The sequence below is a fragment of the Carcharodon carcharias genome, chromosome 15 (assembly GCF_017639515.1).
Source record: "Carcharodon carcharias isolate sCarCar2 chromosome 15, sCarCar2.pri, whole genome shotgun sequence".
Classification (NCBI taxonomy): domain Eukaryota; kingdom Metazoa; phylum Chordata; class Chondrichthyes; order Lamniformes; family Lamnidae; genus Carcharodon; species Carcharodon carcharias.
In genome coordinates, this window is record NC_054481.1 from 23,157,553 (window position 1) to 23,178,683 (window position 21,131).

At 45.6% G+C, this 21,131-nt stretch overlaps 1 protein-coding gene across 1 annotated transcript in view; it reads right to left on the reverse strand.

Annotated features, from left to right (window-relative positions):
* Positions 1-18,774, reverse strand: part of LOC121288349 — a 57,420-nt gene extending 38,646 nt beyond the window's left edge. The window contains 7 exon segments of the mRNA XM_041206902.1: positions 2,672-2,859; positions 3,014-3,155; positions 9,212-9,385; positions 12,855-13,015; positions 13,472-13,621; positions 14,611-14,773; positions 18,574-18,774. Of these exon segments, the coding sequence (XP_041062836.1) occupies positions 2,672-2,859; positions 3,014-3,155; positions 9,212-9,385; positions 12,855-13,015; positions 13,472-13,621; positions 14,611-14,773; positions 18,574-18,774 (1,179 nt within the window).
* Between the last annotated feature and the right edge of the window lie 2,357 nt (positions 18,775-21,131).

Sequence of the window (21,131 nt, forward strand, 5' to 3'; positions counted from 1 at the left end):
GAAGGGGGCTGGAGTAGGACTGGAACGAGGAATGTTCCACATACCCCATAAAGAGACAGGCATAGCTGGGGGTTAAGCGGGTACCCTTAGCCACACCTTTTATTTGGAGGAAGTGAGAGGAGTTAAAGGAGAAATTGTTCAGTGTGAGAACAAGTTCAGCCAGATGGAGGAGAGTAGTGGTGGATGGGGATTGTTCGGGCCTCTGTTCGAGGAAGAAGCTAAGGGCCCTCAGACCATCCTGGTGGGGGATGGAGATGTAGAGGGATTGGACGTCCATGGTGAAGAGGAAGCGGTTGGGGCCAGGGAATGGAAATTGTTGATGCGATGTAGGGTTTCAGAGGAATCACGGATGTAGGTGGGAAGGGACTGGACAAAGGGAGAAAGAAGGGAGTTAAGATAACGAGAAATGAGTGCCGTGGGGCAGGAACAGGCTGACACGATCGGTCTACCGTACAGTTCTCTGACACCTTACGTCACATCCACAATTTCCAGTTCCCTGGCCCCAACCGCTTCCTCTTCACCATGGACGTCCAATCCCTCTACACCTCCATCCCCCACCAGGATGGTCTGAGAGCCCTTAGCTTCTTCCTCAAACAGAGGCCCGAACAATCCCCATCAACTACTACTCTCCTCCGTCTGGCTGAACTTGTTCTCACACTGAACAATTTCTCCTTCAACTCCTCTCACTTCCTCCAAATAAAAGGTGTGGCTATGGGTACCCGCATGGCCCCCAGCTATGCCTGTCTCTTTATGGGGTATGTGGAACATTCCTCGTTCCAGTCCTACTCCAGCCCCCTTCCACAACTCTTTCTCCGGTACATCGATGATTACTTCAGTGCTGCTTCATGCTCTCGGGACTTGGAAAAATTTATTAATTTTGCTTCCAATCTCCACCCCTCCATCATTTTCACATGGTACATCTCTGACAATTCCCCTCCCTTCCTTGACCTCCCTGTCTTAATTTCTGTTGATAGACTGTCCACCAATATCCATTACAAACCCACCGACTCCCACAGCTATCTCGACTACAGCTCCTCACACCCCGCTTCCTGCAAGGACTCCATCCCATTCTCTCAGTTCCTTCGCCTCCGTAGCATCTGTTCTGATGATGCTACCTTCAAAAACAGTTCCTCTGACATGTCCTCCTTCTTCCTTAACCGAGGTTTTCCACCCACGGTCGTTGACAGGGCCCTCAACCGTGTCCGGCCCATCTCCCACGCATCTGCCCTCACACCCTCTCCTCCCTCCCAGAAACATGATAGGGTCCCCCTTGTCCTCACCTATCACCCCACCAGCATCCGCGTTCAAAGGATCATCCTCCGCCATTTCCACCAACTCCAGCATGATGCCACCACCAAACACATCTTCCCCTCACCCCCCCCGGCGGCATTTCTTAGGAATCATTCCCCTCGGGACACCCTGGTCCATTCCTCCATCACCCGTAATCCTCAACCCCCTCCTATGGCAACCTCCCCATGCCCATGCAAAATATGCAACACCTGTCCCTTCACTTCCTCTCTCCTCACTGTCCAAGGGCCCAAACACTCCTTTCAAGTGAAGCAGCATTTCACTTGCATTTCCCCCAACTTAGTCTACTGCATTCGTTGCTCCCAAGGCGGTCTCCTCTACATTGGAGAGACCAAACGTAAACTGGGCGACCGCTTTGCAGAACACCTGCGGTCTGTCCACAAGAAAGACCCAAACCTCCCTGTCGCTTACCATTTTAACACTCCACCCTGCTCTCTTGCCCACATGTCTGTCCTTGGCTTGCTGCATTGTTCCAGTGAAGCCCAACGCAAACTGGAGGAACAGCACCTCATCTTCTACCTAGGCACTTTACAGCCTTCCTGACTGAATATTGAATTCAACAACTTTAGATCTTGAACTCCCTCCTCCATCCCCTTTCCATCTCTTCCCCCTTCCTTTTGTTTTTTCCAATAATTTATATAGATTTTTCTTTTCCCACCTATTTCCATTATTTTTAAATTTTGTATGCTCTGCTGGTCTTTCCCCACTAGAGCTGTACCTTGAATGCCCTGCCATCCATTCTTAATTAGCACATTCATTTAGATAATATCACCACCTTCAATACTTCTTTGTTCCTTTGTCTGTGACATCTTTTGATTATCTGCTCCTATCACTGCTTGCTTGTCCCTACAACCACACCACCCCCCCCTCCACTTCTCTCTCCCACCCCCACCCCCCACCTTAAACCAGCTGAAATTTCACCCCTCTCCTAATATTCACTCAGTTCTGTTGAAGGATCATGAGGACTCGAAACGTCAACTCTTTTCTTCTCCGCTGATGCTGCCAGACGGGCTGAGTTTTTCCAGGTAATTCTGTTTTTGTTTTGGATTTCCAGCATCCGCAGTTCTTTGTTTTTATTTTTGAAAGAGTTGTTCAATTAGTCCCACAATGCTCTTTCTTCATTACCAACTTAACAACAACATGCGACTTTAAAAATGAAACACCCCAAGGTGTTTAGACATAGTCACATTAAAGGATTCTATATATAATGGTACATATAAGCTGATGAGAGCTAGCCGACTTGTTCCCTAATGGTGCACAATGCAATTAGATACCACCTTGAGAGTTGACTTCCTCCCTTACCCTGCCCCTTTCCCAATCCCTATTAAATGTCAGAATATTGGCCATAAATCCCCTAAGGTACCTTTGGAATGAAGAATCCTTTGAAGTTTAAGTCCACTGTGGTTTCATGTGTGCCGTTCAATGGCAAAATGTCACCAAACCTCTGGATTTCATGGATCACTGCATCAGTGTATGGCAAACTTTTCCGATCTTCAGCTCTGGGAGATCGTTCTGATCCGATAACACTGATAATTTCCTCATGAACTTTTTCTGCAATACAAGCACATTTTTAAAATGATTGGAAATACTGTTATAGCTTTATTCAGACAAGTTCAAAATCACACCCAAGGTAATCCAGGAATATGAAGCATACAAAATGATACAAGATCATCTCCAGAGGGGAATCAATCCAACTGCTACTTACTCTGAATCTCTGGATATTTCATCATGAGGAGCATTCCCCAACGAATTGTGGTCGAGGTGGTCTCCATCCCTGCAGCAAACAGGTTGACCGTGGTGTATGTTAAGTTGTTTTCATGGAAGTATGAATTGGGATTGTCCGATTCCTACAAGAATTAACACCACAAGAACTCAGAATTGGGATTGGAATCTGTAGAATACGTCATGTGATACATAATTAACCTGAAATATTGATTACAGGGGAATGCAGCACAGAAAAGGGGCCAGGAATCAGAGACAGCAGAGACTCCAGTGTGGTACTGAGGGGATGCTGCACTGTCAGAGGTGTCACTTTCAGATAAGATGTTAAAACGAGGTCCAATCTGCTCTCTCAGGTAGAGGAATTATAAGGGAAAGCAGGGGAGTTGACCCTGGTGCACTAAGATCTTCCATTGCCTTTCATGTCCTTAGGATGTCCCAAAGCGTTTTACAGCCAATAAAGTGTTTTCTGAGTGCAGTCACTGTTATAATGTAGGAAACAGGCAGTCACTTTGAGCAGGGCAAATACCAACAAACTGCAAAGTGCTAGTGACTAGGTAATCTCTTTTAGTGATAAAAACAAAAAACTGCGGATGCAGGAAATCCAAAGCAAAAACAGAAATACCTGGAAAAACTCAGCAGGTCTGGCGCATCGGCGGAGAAGAACAAAGTTGACGTTTCAAGTCCTCATGACCCTTCAACAGAACTAAGTAAAAATAGGAGAGGGATGAAATATAAGCTGGTTTAAGGTGGGGGGGGAGGGGGTGGGGGGAGAAGTGGTGAGGGTTAGGTGGTTGTAGGGACAAGCAAGCAGTGATAGGAGCAGATAACCAAAAGATGTCACAGACAAAAGAACAAAGATGTGTTGAAGGTGGTGATATTATCTAAAAGAATGTGCTAATTAAGAATGGATAGCAGGACATGCAAGGTACAGATAGCTCTAGTGGGGATGGGGTGAAATAAGACTAAAACGGCATAAAAGGTATAGATTTGAAAATAATGGAAATAGGTGGGAAAAGAAAAATCTATATAAATTATTGGAAAAAACAAAAGGGAGGGGGAAGAAACAGAAAGGGGGTTGGGATGGAGGAGGGAGTTCAAGATCTAAAGTTGTTGAACTCAATATTCAGTCCGGAAGGCTGTAAAGTGCCTAGTCGGAAGATGAGGTGCTGTTCCTGCAGTTTGCGTTGAGCTTCACTGGAACAATGCAGCAAGCCAAGGACAGACATGTGGGCAAGGGAGCAGGGTGGAGTGTTAAAATGGCAAGCGACAGGGAGGTGTGGGTCATTCTTGAGGACAGACCGCAGGTGTTCTGCAAAGCGGTCGCCAAGTCTGTGTTTGGTCTCTCCAGTGTAGAGGAGACCACATTGGGAGCAAGGAATGCAGTAGACTAAGTTGGGGGAAATGCAAGTGAAATGCTGCTTCACTTGAAAGGAGTGTTTGGGCCCTTGGACAGTGAGGAGAGAGGAAGTGAAGGGACAGGTGTTGCATATTTTGCATATGCATGGGGAGGTGCCGTAGGTGGGGGTTGAGGAGTAGGGTGTGATGGAGGAGTGGACCAGGGTGTCCCGGAGGGAACGATCCGTACGGAATGCCGCCGGGGAGTGAGGGGAAGATGTGTTTGGTGGTGGCATCATGCTGGAGTTGGTGGAAATGGCGGAGGATGAGCCTTTGAATGCGGATGCTGGTGGGGTGATAAGTGAGGACAATGGGGACCCTATCATTGGAGGAGAAGGCATGAGGGCGGATGCGCAGGAGATGGGCTGGACACGGTTGAGGGCCCTGTCAACGACTGTGGGTGGAAAACCTCAGTTAAGGAAGAAGGAGGACATGTCAGAGGAACTGTTTTTGAAGGTAGCATCATCAGAACAGATGTGATGGAGGCGAAGGAACTGAGAGAATGGGATGGAGTCCTTACAGGAAGCGGGGTGTGAGGAGCTGTAGTCGAGGTAGCTGTGGGAGTTGGTAGGCTTGTAATGGATATTGGTGGACAGTCTATCATCAGAAATTGAGACAGAGAGGTCAAGGAAGGGAAGGGAATTGTCAGAGATGTACCATGTGAAAATGATTGAGGGGTGGAGATTGGAAGCAAAAGTAATAAATTTTTCCAAATCCCTACGAGAGCATGAAGCAGCACTGAAGTAATCATCGATATACCAGAGAAAGAGTTGTGGGAGGGGGCCGGAGTAGGACTGGAACAAAGAATGTTCCACATACCCCATAAAGAGACTGGCATAGCTGGGGCCCATGCGGGTACCCATAGCCACACCTTTTATTTGGAGGAAGTGAGAGGAGTTAAAGGAGAAATTGTTCAGTGTGAGAACAAGTTCAGCCAGACGGAGGAGAGTAGTGGTGGATGGGGATTGTTCGGGCCTCTGTTCGAGGAAGAAGCTGAGAGCCCTCAGACCATCCTGGTGGGGGATGGAGGTGTAGAGGGATTGGACGTCCATGGTGAAGAGGAGGCCGTTGTGGCCAGGCAACTGGAAATTGTTGATGTGATGTAAGGTGTCAGATGAATCACGGATGTAGGTGGGAAGGGACTGGACAAGGGGAGAGAGAAAGGAGTCAAGATAACGAGAAATGAGTTCCGTGGGGCAGGAACAAGCTGCGACGATCAGTCTGCCTGTTTGTGGATTTTGGGTAGGAGGTAGAAGCGGGCCGTCCGAGGTTGGGCGACTATCAGGTTGGAAGCTGTGGGAGGAAGATCTCCAGATTAGATGAGGTGAGTGACAGTCCTGGAAACAATGGCTTGATGTTCAGTGGTGGGGTTATGGTCCAGGGAGAGGTAGTAGGAAGTGTCTGTGAGTTGACGCTCAGCCTCCACGAGGTAGAGGTCAGTGTACCAGACAGCAACAATCTCTTTGTTGAATCCACATTACAACAATTACTGCACTTCATTGGCTTTGGGACATTCTGGGGTTCTGAAAGACACTGCAAATGACAGCTCTTTCTTTTTAAAATGTGGGACTCTTTTCAAACCCTTTACATGGAATACAAAAACAGAAATACCTGGAAAAACTCAGCAGGTCTGGCAGCATTGGCAAAGAAGAGCAAAGTTGACATTTCGAGTCCTCATGACCCTTCAACAGAACTAAGTAGAAATAGAAAAGGGGTGAAATATAAGGTGGTTTAAGGGGGGTGTGGCTGGAGGGGAAGGATTGTTAGGACAAGCAAGCAGTGATAGGAGGAGATAACCAAAAGATGTGGATGGGGGAGGGAGCTCACGACCTAAAGTTGTTGAATTCAATATTCAGTCCGGAAGGCTGTAAAGTCCCTAGTCGGAAGATGAGGTGTTGTTCCTCCAGTTTACGTTGGGCTTCACTGGAACAATGCAGCAAGCCAAGGACGGACATGTGGGCAAGAGAGCAGGGTGGAGTGTTAAAATGGCAAGCGACAGGGAGGTTTGGGTCATTCTCCCCCATCCACACCTTTTGGTTATCTCCTCCTATCACTGCTTGCTTGTCCTAACAATCCTTCCCCTCCAGCCACCCCCACCTTAAACCACCTTATATTTCACCCCTTTTCTATTTCTACTTAGTTCTGTTGAAGGGTCATTTTCCCACAGCTATCTCGACTACAGCTCCTCACACCCCGCTTCCTGTAAGGACTCCATCCCATTCTCTCAGGTCCTTCGCCTCCGTCGCATCTGTTCCGATGATGCTACATTCAAAAACAGTTCCTCTGACATGTCCTCCTTCTTCCTTAACCGAGGTTTTCCACCCACGGTCGTTGACAGGGCCCTCAACCGTGTCCGGCCCATCTCCCGCGCATCCGCCCTCACGCCTTCTCCTCCCTCCCAGAAACATGATAGGGTCCCCCTTGTCCTCACTTATCACCCCACCAGCCTCCACATTCAAAGGATCATCCTCCGCAATTTCCGCCAACTCCAGCATGATGCCACCACCAAACACATCTTCCCTTCACCCCCCTTATCGGCATTCCGTAGGGATAGCTCCCTCCGGGACACCCTGGTCCACTCCTCCATCACCCCCTACTCCTCAACCCCCTCCTATGGCACCACCCCATGCCCACGCAAAAGATGCAACACCTGCCCCTTCACTTCCTCTCTCCTCACCGTCCAAGGACCCAAACACTTCTTTCAAGTGAAGCAGCATTTCACTTGCATTTCCCCCAACTTAGTCTACTGCATTCGTTGCTCCCAATGTGGTCTCCTCTACATTGGAGAGACCAAACGTAAACTGGGCGACCGCTTTGCAGAACACCTGCGGTCTGTCCGCAAGAATGACCCAAACCTCCCTGTCGCTTGCCATTTTAACACTCCACCCTGCTCTCTTGCCCACATGTCTGTCTTTGGCTTGCTGCATTGTTCCAGTGAAGCCCAACGTAAACTGGAGGAACAACACCTCATCTTCCGACTAGGGACTTTACAGCCTTCCGGACTGAATATTGAATTCAACAACTTTAGGTCGTGAGCTCCCTCCCCCATCCCCACCCCCTTTCTGTTTACCCTTCCTTTTTTTCCCAATAAATTATAAAGATTTTCCTTTTCCCACCTATTTACATTATATAAAAAAAAATTTTTTAAAAAAACCCCACTAGAGCTATACCTTGAGTGCCCTACCATCCATTCTTAATTAGCACATTCGTTTAGATAATATCACCAACTTTAACTTTAACACCTATGTGTTCTATTGTACTATTGTCATTGACATCTTTTGATGATCTGCTTCTATCACTGCTTGTTTGTCCCTACAACCACACCCCCCCCCCACCTCTCTCTCTCTCTCTATCTCTCCGCCCCCCACACACACACCTTAAACCAGCTTATATTTCAACTCTTTCTTGGACTCGAACTCAAGTTCTGTCGAAGGGTCATGAGGACTCGAAACGTCAACTCTTTTCTTCTCCGCCGATGCTGCCAGACCTGCTGAGTTTTTCCAGGTAATTCTGTTTTTGTTTTGGATTTCCAGCATCCGCAGTTTTTTTGTTTTTATAACCAAAAGATGTTACAGACAAAAGAACAAAGAGGTTTTGAAGGTGGTGATATTAGCTAAAAGAATGTGCTAATTAATATTGGAGAGCAGGACAAGCAAGGGAGCTCTAGTGGGGGTGGGGTGAAATAAACCATGGGTGGAAAACATTTAAAAATAATGGAAATAGGTGGGAAAAGAAAAATCTATACAAATTATTGGAAAAAACAAAAAGGAGGGGTAAGAAACGGGAAGGGGGTGAGGATGGAGGAGAGAGTTCACGATCTGAAATTGTTGAACTCAATATTCAGTCCGGAAGGCTGTAAAGTGCCTAGTCGGAAGATGAGGTGCTGTTCCTCCAGTTTGCGTTGGTCTTCACTGGAACAATGCAGCAAGCCAAGGACAGACGTGTGGGCAAGACAGCAGGGTGGAGTGTTAAAATGGTGAGTGACAGGGAGGTCTGGGTCATTCTTGCGGACAGACTGAAGGTGTTCTGCAAAGCGGTCACCCAGTCTGCGCTTGGTCTCTCCAATGTAGAGGAAACCGCATTGGAAGCAACGAATGCAGTAGACTAAGTTGAGGGAAGTGCAAGTGAAAAGCTGCTTTACTTGAAAGTAGTGTTTGGGCTCTTGGACGGTGAGGAGAGAGGAAGTGAAGGGGCAGGTGTTGCATCTTCTGTGGTCGCACGGAAGGTTGCCGTGGGAGGGGGTTGAGGAGTAGGGGGTGATGGAGGAGTGGACCAGGGTGTCACGGAGGGAATGATCCCTATGGAATGCCGCCAGGGGTTGAAGGGAAGATGTGTTTGGTGGTGGCATCATGCTGGAGTTGACGGAAATGGCGGAGGATGATCCTTTGAATGTGGAGGCTGGTGGGGTGATAAGTGAGGACAATGGGGACCCTATCATGTTTCTGGGAGGGAGGAAAGGGTGTGAGGGTGGATGCGTGGGAGATGGGCCGGACACGGTTGAGGGCCCTGTCAACGACCGTGGGTGGAAAACCTCGGTTAAGGAAGAAGGAGGACATGACAGAGGAACTGTTTTTGAAGGTAGCATCATCAGAACAGATGCGACGGAGGCAAAGGAACTGAGAGACTGGGATGGAGTCCCATGGAATCATACATTTACACCATGGGTGGCCATTCAGCCCATCATGTCATGCCAGTTGAACAAAGTTGCCTTTTCTCCCTCCAAAAAAACAAACATAGCCCACAAAAAAATCTACAGTACTTCTTAAGAGGGAAGTGGAGTTTCTACCTGCTGTTGTCTCAACATGAATGCCTCAGTAAAACTCCTCAGGTCATTCTCATCCGGTTCCCAATAGTTTTCATTGAAGAAGTTCTTGAAGAAAGCAGCAGTCTGCTTGGCATTGGAAAAAAGTCTTTTGTGCGATCCAGGAAGGAATCCCAAGAAGGGAAATGCATTGTATATCTATAGAATAGAAATAAGTTGATGATATGTATGTTAATGTCAAAGGAAACCAATAATTTCCCACATGTCAGTATTCTGTTCATAGAAAAACGCAATAAATAAATCGCAGAATCACAGAATTTTAACAGCACAGAAGCATGGCCATTCGGCCTATCGTGTCAGCACCGGCCCTACAAATTATGACCTAGTGCCATTGCCCCACCTTTTTTCCATATGCCTGCACATTATTTCTCTTTAAATAGTCTCCTAATGCCCTCTTCAATGCCTCAATTGAACCTGCCTCCCACCACACTTCCAGGCAGTACATTCCAGACCAGAAAAAGTTTTTTTCTCACATCACATTTGCTCCTTTTGCAAATCACTTTAAACCTGTGCCCACTCATTCTTGATCCTTTTACGAGTGGGAACAGCTTCTCCCTATCTACTCTGTCCAGACCCCTTATGATTTTGAACATCTCTATCAAATCTCCTCTTTGCCCTCAAATCTCTAAGGAGAACAGTCCAAAACTCTCCAATCTATCCTTATTGCTGATGTTTCTCATCCCTGGAACCATTCTTGGAAACTTCTTTTGCATTCTCTCCAATGTGTTCACATCTTTCCTACAGTGTGGCACCCAGAACTGTGCACAATACTCCAGCTGAGATCTAACAATTGCCTTATATAAATTCAGCATAACCTCCCTGCTCTTGGAATCTATGCACCTATTAATAAAGCCCAGGAGACTACATACTTTATTAACTACTCTCTTCACCTGTACTGCCAACTTCAACGATCTGTGCACATATACAGCCAGGTCCTTTTGGTACTGCATCTTCTTCAATTTTTCCCCTCATTTTATATTGTCTGTCTATGTTCTTCCTACCGAAATGCATCACTTCACACTTCTCTGCACTGAACTTCATCTGCCACCTTTCTGCCCACTCCACAAACTTGTCTGTGTCCTTTTGAAGTTCGACACTGTCCTCCTTGCACTTTACAACACTCCCAAGCTTCGAATTATCTGCAGACATTCAAATTGTCCCCTGCACATCAAGATCTAGATCATTAATATAGACCAGGAAAAGCGAGGGTCTCAAATCTAACCCCTGGGGAACTCTGCTACAAACCTTCCTGCAGCCTGAAAAATATCCATTGACCATTACTTTCTGCTTCCTATTTTTCAACCAATTTTGTATCCACATTGCTACTATCCCTTTTATTCCATGAGCAATAACTTTTTCTCCCAAGTCTGTTGTGTGGCATTTTATCAAATGCCTTTTGAAAGTCCTTGTACACCACATCTACAGCATTACCCCATTGACCTTTTCTGTTTCCTCTTCAAAAAACTCCAGCAAGTTAGTTAAATGATTTCCCTTTTAGAAATCCATGCTGGCACTTCCTTATCAACCTATATTTTTCCACGAGGCTACTAATTCTATCCAGAATAATTGTTTCTAGAATCTTGCCCACCACTGAAGCTAAACTGCCTGGTCTGTAATTGTTGGGCTTATCCTTCCAATCTTTTTTTTGAACAAGGGCGTAATATTTGCAATTCTCCTGTCCTCCAGCACCACCTGGGTCTAGGGAAGATTGAAAGATTATGGCCAGTCCCCCCGCAATTTCCACTCTCACTTCCTTCAATATCCTTGGATGCACCTCGTCTGGTCCCGATGCCTTGTCAATGTTAAGTATTGACGGTCTATTCAACACGTCCTTCTTATCAATTTTGAACCCTTCTAATGACAGAGTTTTGTTGTCTGTCACCATGATGTGGCATCTACCTCCTTGCTCAAGATGGATGCAAAGTATTCATTTAATACCTTAGCCCTGTGTCAATGTGTAAATTCCTGTTTAGGTCCCTAATCGGCTCTACTCCTCCTTTTACCACTCTTTTACTGTTTATATGCTTGTAGAAGACTTTGGGATTCCTCTTCAAGTTGGCTGCCAGTCTTTTCTCATAATGCAATTTCGCTTTTCTAATATGCTTTTTCACCTTCCCTTTCAATCTTCTGTTTTCCTCTCCGTTTTCAATTGTTTTTTCTACCTGACACCTGTCATAAGCACACTTTTTCTTCTTTATCTTAATTTCTATCCCCCTTTTCATCCAGGGAGCTCTGGATTTATTTGCCTACCTTTCCCCTTCGATGGAATTTTCTTTCACTGTGCCCAAACCAATTCTTTTTTGAAGGTAGCCCATTGTTCAGCTATAGCTTTTCCCGTCAATCTTTCATTCCAGCCCATCTGGCCCAGCTCTGTTCTTGCTCTTGTCCAGTTAATTATTTTTACTCTGGATTGCCCATCATCCCTTTCTATCATCATTCTAAAACATACAATACAATGATTATTGTCACCTAAATGTTCCCCCCGGACACTTGATCTACTTGTCCTACCTCATTTCCAAGAACCATGTCCAACAGTGCATCCATCTTGTTGGATTGGACACATACTGCTGTAGAAAATTTCCCTGAACACATTCTAGGAGCTTTTGCCCCTCTCTGCCCTTTGCAATACCACTGTCCTAGTCTACATTTGGGTAATTAAACTCCCCCATTATAATTACTCTGTAATGCTTGCAGCTCCCTGTAATTTCCTTGCAGATTTGTTCTTCGTCATCCCTCTCATTAGTTGGCAGTCTATAGACTACACCAAGCAATGTAATTGCACCTTTTTTGTTCCTTAGCTCTAGCTTAATTGACCCTTGAACCTCTGGGACATCCTCTTTCTTCAGCACTGCAAAGATCTCTTTAACTAATACTGACACCCCTCCTCCTTTTCTTCCTCTCCTATCTTTTCTGAACAACTTGTACCCAGAAATATTTAACACCCAGTTCCGCCCTTCTTTGAGCCAGGTCTCTCTTATCGCCACAACATCATGGCCTGAATCTTCTGGTTGGCATGTGGGAGCAGGGCCCACTCACAGATGCATAAAATGACATGCGGTGACATTGGGCATGCGTCTTGACGTTACCGCACGTCATTCAATCCTCAGTTCGGTGGGCATGCAGCAGAGTCGGCTGCGCACCCGCCAAACTGTCAAAGGCCTATTAAGGCATTAATCAACTAATGAAATTGATTCTCAGGGCTGCCTGTCCAACCTTAATGTTGGCGGGAGGCAGGCGAAGAGGCCAGGCGACCTTTGCATCTTTCATGGAACCTCATCCACAGATGGGATGAGGTTTCATGAAGGTTTTATAACTTCAATAAAAAATTTTAATAACATTCATAGACTGTCCCAGCTCATGTGACACTATTAAATGAGGGGACATGTCCGAATAATTTTTTCAAATCTTATTTTCAGGTTTTCACAATGATGGATGGAACTCAAAATTGTGATGAATGTTTTTCCCTAAATTAACCAGCCATATCAAAAAAAGAAACTTCACTAATATTTTGCACCACAGACTCTCTAAGACTCCATTCTAGCTACTGCTAGTTCCACATGTTCTTTTCTGGAATGTATTTTTATCGCTAATGAAAAGTGAGGTTTACCTGGACCATAGTTGAACCAGTGAGTTGAATGTTTTCATTCACTCTCTTCACTAAACTGACAAACGTTTCATCCTCAAAATCAAATCTGTCCCCCAAAACTATAGAGCAAATTATGTTGGCCACAGCAGTGTTCAGTTTGATGGTTGGATTAAAGGGTCGGCCTGCAAAAAAAAGAAAAGCCACACGCAATTTAGCGCTGATCCTTTATAGCAAATCACAATTGTATCGCTCATCGGGTAAGATACTGAGCTTGTTCTCTAGGTTGTTAAAGGAAGGTAGAGAGGAGGGAGCAAAGACTCTGGCTAGAAAGGAGGACAGTTCAGGAATTGAGAGTCGGATCAATGAGAAACTGAAAAACCCGTCGGTCACATCAGTAGTGGGAGAAACCCTTGATTCACATCAGAGGAAAGGACAGAGCTATGGGCACCCAGCAATAAGTGGGCTTATTTTGGATTGTTCTAGCAAAAAGCTAGTAGGGACACAATAGACCAAATGTCCTCTTTCTGTGATATAGATTTCGGTGATTCTTTAATACTCATCTGCATTTATAAATAATTACCAGCACGCAGAGAAAAGAAACACTGATAACTCTGTTAATTTACCAAACACAAACTCACCTTTATAAGAATCAATCATTTTTATCAGAAAATCAGTTTCCTCAATTATTTTGTCTTCAATGGTTTTTTTGCCCATTCCAAAATCTCGTAACGTGGTTAAGGTGAACCTTCGCATTTGCTTCCATGACTCCCCATGACCAAAAATAATACCTACAATTAAACCCATCAGAAAGAAGTAATCACTGTGGCTCTTGTAATACGCAGCATTAATTGACAACCTTCCTCGAAGAATCCATGGAATGGCTGGTGAGGGAAACAGAAAGCAGTGGACTCCCCATGACCAAAAATAACGCCTACAATTAAATCCATCAGAAAGAAGTTATAAAAACTTCAAATATAAAGAAAAATATTTACAATTAACAGATATTAATATCTCCTCAGTTGTCAATTAACTAGAATAGAAAATGATGGAAGCCTAGAAATTACTATTGGCGACTTTAGGGTTATATTTGTGTGACATTGCCTTTCACGAAGACACAAAGTTACATCAAATTTACAGCACAGAAGCAGGCCATTCAGCCCAACTGGTCTATGCTGGTGTTTATGCTCCACATGAGCCTCCTCCCTCCTTAATTCATCTAACGCACAAGGCAATTGGCGCTGGGTCAATTGTTAACTTTAAATTTGATTTGGTTTCTGTTAACCAAAGGGGTTAACGAATCTAGAGCAGAGGCAGATTTGTGGAGTTAGGTCACAGATATGGTCTCACTGAGTGTCAGGACAGGTTCGAGTCTAAATGGCCTCCCCTGTTCTTATGCTTCCAGCCCTAACAGCATATCAGTCAAATCTTAATGTATTAATAAGTATATTAACACCTCTGTGTAAAACATGGAAAATAGGATGCCTTGTGAATTTGCTGATCATTTTTACACTAACATCACCAAATGTAGTTCATAGCTAATCGTTTTCAGATATTGTGTGATTAAATACAATTATGTTTTATAGAAATTACAGGAAATTAGTTACTAATCTTATTCAAAGGGTTGATTTTTAACTTCGAAAGTTCTTTAAAACATTAAGCTTTAGAAAAATGAACCTTGGCCAAACTCTGAGAGTTATTAATTATCTGAACCAGGGCAAAATGCAGCCAGATCTTAACTTATAAATTTTAAAATAATGAAGTTAAAGGTGAAAATTACCGTATCCCTTTACGGTCGTCTCAAATATTGGGATGCGTGTTCTTTCACCAAATTCCTCTGCATGGTTGACAAGTGCATCCTTTACTGTCGCATAGCCGGTCAGCACCACCACATTTGTGGGTCCTAACTTGATGCTGAAAACTGTGCCGTACTTCTCAGATAACTAGAACAAAAGGAATAAATTTTCATGAACAACTAATTCAACACTTTACATTGCGCATCTTGTGCTGCTTCTGAATAATACATCGTAACATGTTCACCAGGGATGAGGAAACACCATAGCTTGATAATGACACTTGTAGTCACCTAATACTGGTACTTACCATAGAGATTAGTATAGAGAGTCTAGATCTTCACATATTGAGTCCACAGGGCTGCAGTCACAAAAGTTGAAAGGGTAATGTATATAAGAGCTCACTGGAATGTGAGGTGGCAGATGAATTCTGGTCAGGTGGCAGAAGTGGATAAAGGGCCGTTGCCCCAAGCAGCCAGACTATGGTTTTCTGTGGAGGTCTGAAGATGGTGGGTGTGCCTGACTGGCACAGGGTGAATACAAGGTGGCGGCTGACAGGATAGTGAGCATTCAGCAACGTGTTGTATTAGGAATGTGGCACAGCAATTGCACAGTGATTGATTGGTAATCCTTAAGTTTTGTGCATCTCCCCATTGTCATGGGGGTTCCCAGAGATCCACACGTGTGCAGTGGGTGGTTCCCTGCACCATTGGGAATCCCGCTATCCTGACAAAGCCACACGCCCTCTCACCCTGCTTCTTCCAGCTGAGGAAGAGATGGTGTACTCGCCTCATAGGGATTACATGGCCTCCGTGACCTCCCTCATGCACTAATGCACAGTGTAATCAGTTCTGTTAGAGATGTTACCTGCTCCCACCTGTGAATCTCACGAGAAGCCCAAGTCACTTTTCCTCGCAATGTAAATCCAGGACGCGATTGTCCCCTTCCCCTGTCAATGACGGGCCACGTTTCCTGCCATCGAACTTCAGGAAATTATTTTAAATAACTTTGCATCTCATTATTGTGGCCACAAGACAGAATCATAAAAAGGCGTTCACCTGCAGACCTCAAGTTCGAGGGGTACTCGGAGGTGAGTGCACACAACTTTGCGCAGCACTCATTATGATGCCAGCAGCTCCGCAGATTCGGGGGGCATGGGCAAGGTTCCTCAGCGGCTTCTTTGTGGGTGGCTTGTGGTGACGGAGCAAGGGCAGTGCCAGAGAGAAAGGGGTGAAGGCAGCCTCAGGGCAAGGTGACAGTGCTGGGGCGGTTCATGGCAGCATCAACTGAAGTTTGAACACAAACACTTGGGGTGGTGGGGGCGTAGAAAAATGCCCGGACTGATGGCAAAACATGTCAAAGATCAGCATTCTACTGCATCTGAGAGTGCTGTGCTACTCAAGCAGCACTAATTCCTCACAGTGCCAATGATTGCTCCTCTAATGTTTATCCCTCATGCTGCAGAACCACTGTGTGACTGGACAAGTTTGAGGATGACCTTGGGAAAGGTGGCCATTGAATGCTGATGGAGGGGTGCACTCCGAGTCCCTTGCTTTGTGTGTCACTGACATTGAAAAGTCAGCCTCATGGTACAAGCAAACTGCGAAGCCTTGGATTCTAGGTTAGGACAATGTCTGCTCCTGAAATGAGAGTTCAGCATGCAGTCGAATGGACATAGCTGCCACCACTCGGTCATGTGGTGTGGGTGGCACGGGGTGTGGGCATGGTGAACCATCATGCGCAGTAACACTGGCCATCCATGTGGTGGTCTGGACTCTCTGGCATGTGTTAAGGGGCCTTAAGAGTCAGCCGCAGGAGATGACTTGTCCGAGAGGTGACAATTGCTGACCCTTGCATCTCTCTCTTTGATACTGCAGTGAGGAGAAGGAACATGGAGTCTGGTGATCTCACTGTCTGATGATTGTTTATAGTAGGAGAGAAGAAAGAGAAGAATACAACAGAGGTGCCTGGCTCGCCAAAGTTGGGAGCAGAACCTGGGTGGTGGTGGTGGTGGTGGTGGTGGTGGTGGTGGTGGTGGGGGTGGGGGGGGGGGGGGTGCGCATGGCCTCCTCTGCACGTAGAGAATGAACTCCACAGACTCATCGTTCGTAGGTGCATTGCCAGACCCAGAGTCTACAGACAACACACATGCTACCTGCAGATTTTTGAGAGCCTGGTGCCACCAACGCCTGTGCATGTCAAGGGAACTGGTCATGCACATGTGCCAGCTTCTGAAGGATTTGGCACTATGGGGACTCGGAGGACATCCACTGCCACTGACAGTTAAACTTACCACCGAGCTCAATTTCTACAGCACTGAGCGATAGGATCAGGCAAGGCAGGAAGCAAGAGCGCTGGGATTTGCTGAGATTTCCAGATTCCCAAAGATGCAGGATACCATCGACTGCACCACTTGGCTCTTAAATCTCTCTGGCAATGAGCAGTCCAGTATGTGAATTGCAAAGGCTTCCACTCTTTCAAAGTTCAGCTGGTCTGCAACCATAACCAACAGAACATGCAGGCATGTGCAAGATAACCCGGAAGCATCCATGACCCTTATATCCTCAGCAGGTCTCAGATCCCTGACATCTTCCAGGGACCACACAGATTGCAGGGCTGGATCCCCGGGGACAAGGGCCTCCTGTTTTTGTTTCACAATTCTGAGCTCATCATGTTCAAACAAATATGAGAAAAATGGGAATCTTTATCTTGTCCTTGTATTGGAAAAACAGTTTGAAAACACCCAGGTCAAGTAAAGTATTCATACTCTGAAAACAGGCCAGATGGCAAAGGCACCCCATTTCATGTTAGAAGACAAACTTTGAGCCTGGACCTCCAAAATTACCATCTTCTAAACAAAGCTTGTGTATAAAGGCAAAGCGGGGAAAGATTAGGAGTTGGGGAAGTATCTAAAATGCAGTCTCTGTTAGCACGCAACCTGGGCATTATCTAAGCAGAAGCAAGCATTCTCAGATAAACATAGAACCTGTTTGTCTTTTAATGCAAGGTGTTCTCAAGGTCAGAAGCCATGCAGAGAGCCTGGAGTTGTGAAGCTGGTCACTCTGGAACTTGAATGAATGGTTTTGTTCTGTTGGGTCAGAGCTGCTCTCGAGGTAGTCGGAGCCTGGGAACCAGGTTGTGTTCAAAATCACAAAGGAGCAAAACAAAGTAGATAGGGAGAGACCATTCCCATTGTTGGAAGGGCTGAGAAACAGAGGGAAAAAACACCAAAGTTGACGTGAGGAAAAACTTTTTAAAGCAGCGTGTGGTTGGGATCTGGAATGCACTGTTCAAGAAAAGGTGGAGGCAGATTTAATTATGACTTTCAAAAGGGAATTGGATAATTATATGAAGTGAACATTCTCTGAACTACTTCCAATGCAAGTATATCCTTCATTAAGTAAGGAGACCAAAACTGTCCCCAGTGCTCCAGATGCAATCACACCACTGTCCTGTACATTTGGAGCAAGTCTTCCCTACTTTTATTCATCATTCCCCTGGCATTAAAGGCCAACATTCCATTTGTCCTGCTCTGCCTGCAAGCTAACTTTTTGTAAAGGGGGTGCTCTTAAAATCTTTTACTTCATAATCTGTCAATAATGGCTAACATTAAGGATTTAGAAACATCCACAGAAGTCAGTACCCCAATTGCACTGCAAGTGCCATTTATAACACACACATTATGTCTATTTGGAAAACAACCAAAGTGGTGGAGAGGTGTAGGAATACAGGGAACAACACTACACCCAGTTTCTTTACCTGCCCCAACATGATGTCAATTTACCAGCATTGCCTCTGGGGAGAAATCAGCTGCTCTCTGGTTCGTTTTCCATATGAGACAACAAGCTGCATTCATATAGCGCCTTTGGGGCAGAATGAACTTCTCGAGACGCTAAAAAGAGGTAACAAACAGGTTTCCCGTTTACTGTAAGAATCTGGTTCCCTCTTACCTCCATCAAAGATTTGTGCAGCTTCTTCAGATCCAGCATGTGCAGGTTGCCAATCACTGGGAGAGGAGCGGGACCCGGAGGAAAGTTGGCGATTCCATGAGATTTAGACCCGGTGTTAAAATACACGAGGAGGATAATGGTCAGAACCCCAAACAAAACCAGGGTGACGGTATCCAAAGGGAAAACACTTACAGTCGACATCCTGGGCACTAAACTGGCGATAGGAGTTGTTGCACTTTGTTAGATCTCAATAACATCCTGAATGAATTCCACAAAGTTTTAAGTTGTTAATGCAGATTCAATCCAGAAATCTTGTCATATGATAACTTGTGGGCAGCGACAAGGCCTTTTAAATCAACAGGAAGGGCTGGGCACAAAAGATTTGTTCCACCCCCCCCACCCCACAAACACAGCCATTCAGCAGTCCTGATATAACAAATCCACTTCTCAGACTGTCACATTAACAGCAGTGCCAATGACACAAATATGCAATAGGTTGCACATAGATTTACTAGTAATTTTCCTTAACCTACACATGGGGAGTGTATAATTGCCTTTGCTGCTAAGTATTAAACAGCTGAACCAGAAGAAACTTGAAGCTTCTTTTCCGCTGTAGAAGCAATGACTCCCTCCACTGGTCACCACCTTGACTTGGTGGAGAGGATCAGCTGAGTGATGCCATCGGGAGATCCTTGCTTCTGGTGGGGCCGCCCATAGCAGCAAGATTGGGGGGCCTCACCGGCTGTAAAAGCGGAAGAATGCTGCAGCGGCAGCTGGCCCCAGTCAGCGTGGCTCCACACGTTACCAAAATCAGATCACCAACCTGTCAAGATCATGTGGACAATGACAGAGCACCATGATCCTCACTTTGAACAAAGTCTCGCTCACGCTTCTTTCAGGGTCCGCTTGCTAAGTCCTGTGTCAATGGAAAATTGGTGGAGGGGACAGTGCTGTGACCTGAGGGTCCCTAGTCAAAAATCTGCACAGCGGCAACAGATGTGTGGAAGTCATTGGACCTGTGTTGGGACAGGTGCGTCTTTGGGCAGCAGTATCTGTGACTCAACAGCCCTCTTCAGGATATCCCCCGCTCACCCCAAAGGGGAAGGGGCTGGAAAATATACAAACATACATACTAGAAGCAGGATTAGGCCACTTGGCCCCTCAAGCCTACCTGACCATTCAATAAGATCATGACTGATCTGATTCCTGAAAATATGGCCTAAAAATAGGCTGTCCCCCTTTTTCCTGGCTGGGGAACTACATCCTGTGGGATCACCATCTTTGTGGTCAAAGAAAGAAAACTTTAAAGGTTCAACCTGAATGTTAAAAAAACTCACGGATCATCTAAAGACTAACCATCCAGAAAGAAAAACTGAAATCATCTCATGGGAGCTATCAAGCCTGTAAATTTACATTGCCGCTCTCAATGAGAGCTGCCTTCCTGGGGAGGGGTAGTTGAGGGAACAAACAGGGGGACACAGCTTCTACTGGAAAAGAAAAAACAATCGGCAATCCTCAAGCCCATGGAGGTGGTTTTGGCAGCCAGAATAGAATCTTGGATGCACTTCCAGAAGTCCCAAATTGTATAAATGAAAGACTCATGACATTCCACCTACAGCTCCGCCATTGCCAATATGCCACCGTCATCAGGGCTTATGACCTGACCCTTGACTCTGATGAAGACGTGAAGGGAAAATTCTATTCCGACCTTAATTAAAGAGTCATACAGACTCGAAACACTAACTGTGTTCCTCTCTGCAGATGCTGTCAGACCTGCTGAATTTTTGCAGGTATTTTTATTTTTGTTTTGGATTTCCAGCAACCGCAGTTTTTTGCTTTTATCTTAATTAAATCCTCACTGCCATCCCAAAGGAAGAAAAGCTCACCCTGCTGGGGGACTTTAATGTCCAGGTTGGCCATGGCTCCGATGTTTGGAATGGAACCATTGGGAAAAACAGGGTTGGGAATGTCAATGCAAATGGTGTCCTCCTGCTGACAAAGTGGGCTCAGTGTGGCCTCATTATAACCAAAACCCGCTGTCTGCCAAACACAGACAGAGGCTTCCTAGATCAAAGGATTGACGCTTCTTGGATTATCTCACTGTTCAGGTCAAAGATCTAAGTGATGTCTCTTTCACCCGATCCACGCGTTGGACATGCATGAACATTCACCAAGCAACAAGACTTCGCAACACCCAAACATCCAAGAGGGAAAAGTTCAATGTGTCAACCCTAAAGCAGCCTGACTGAAGAGAGGAATTCCAAGTGCAGCTCACAACCAATCTGGAAAATCTACACACATCCAACTCAACTCCAGGACCATGGGCTCCAATAAAGTCAGCTGTACTAGAATCCTGTGCCCAGACCATTGGGTTTGAGCACTGTCATCAGCAGGACTGGTTTTTTGAAAGGGATGCTGAAAAATTTGACCTCCTGCAACAAAAAAGAACAGCCTTCATTGCCTGGCTGAACAACGCCAGGCTGAAGTCAAGAAGGCAGCATTCTATTGGCTCAGAGATCAAAGAAAATCCAGAAGGTAAAGGACATGTGCTGGGACGC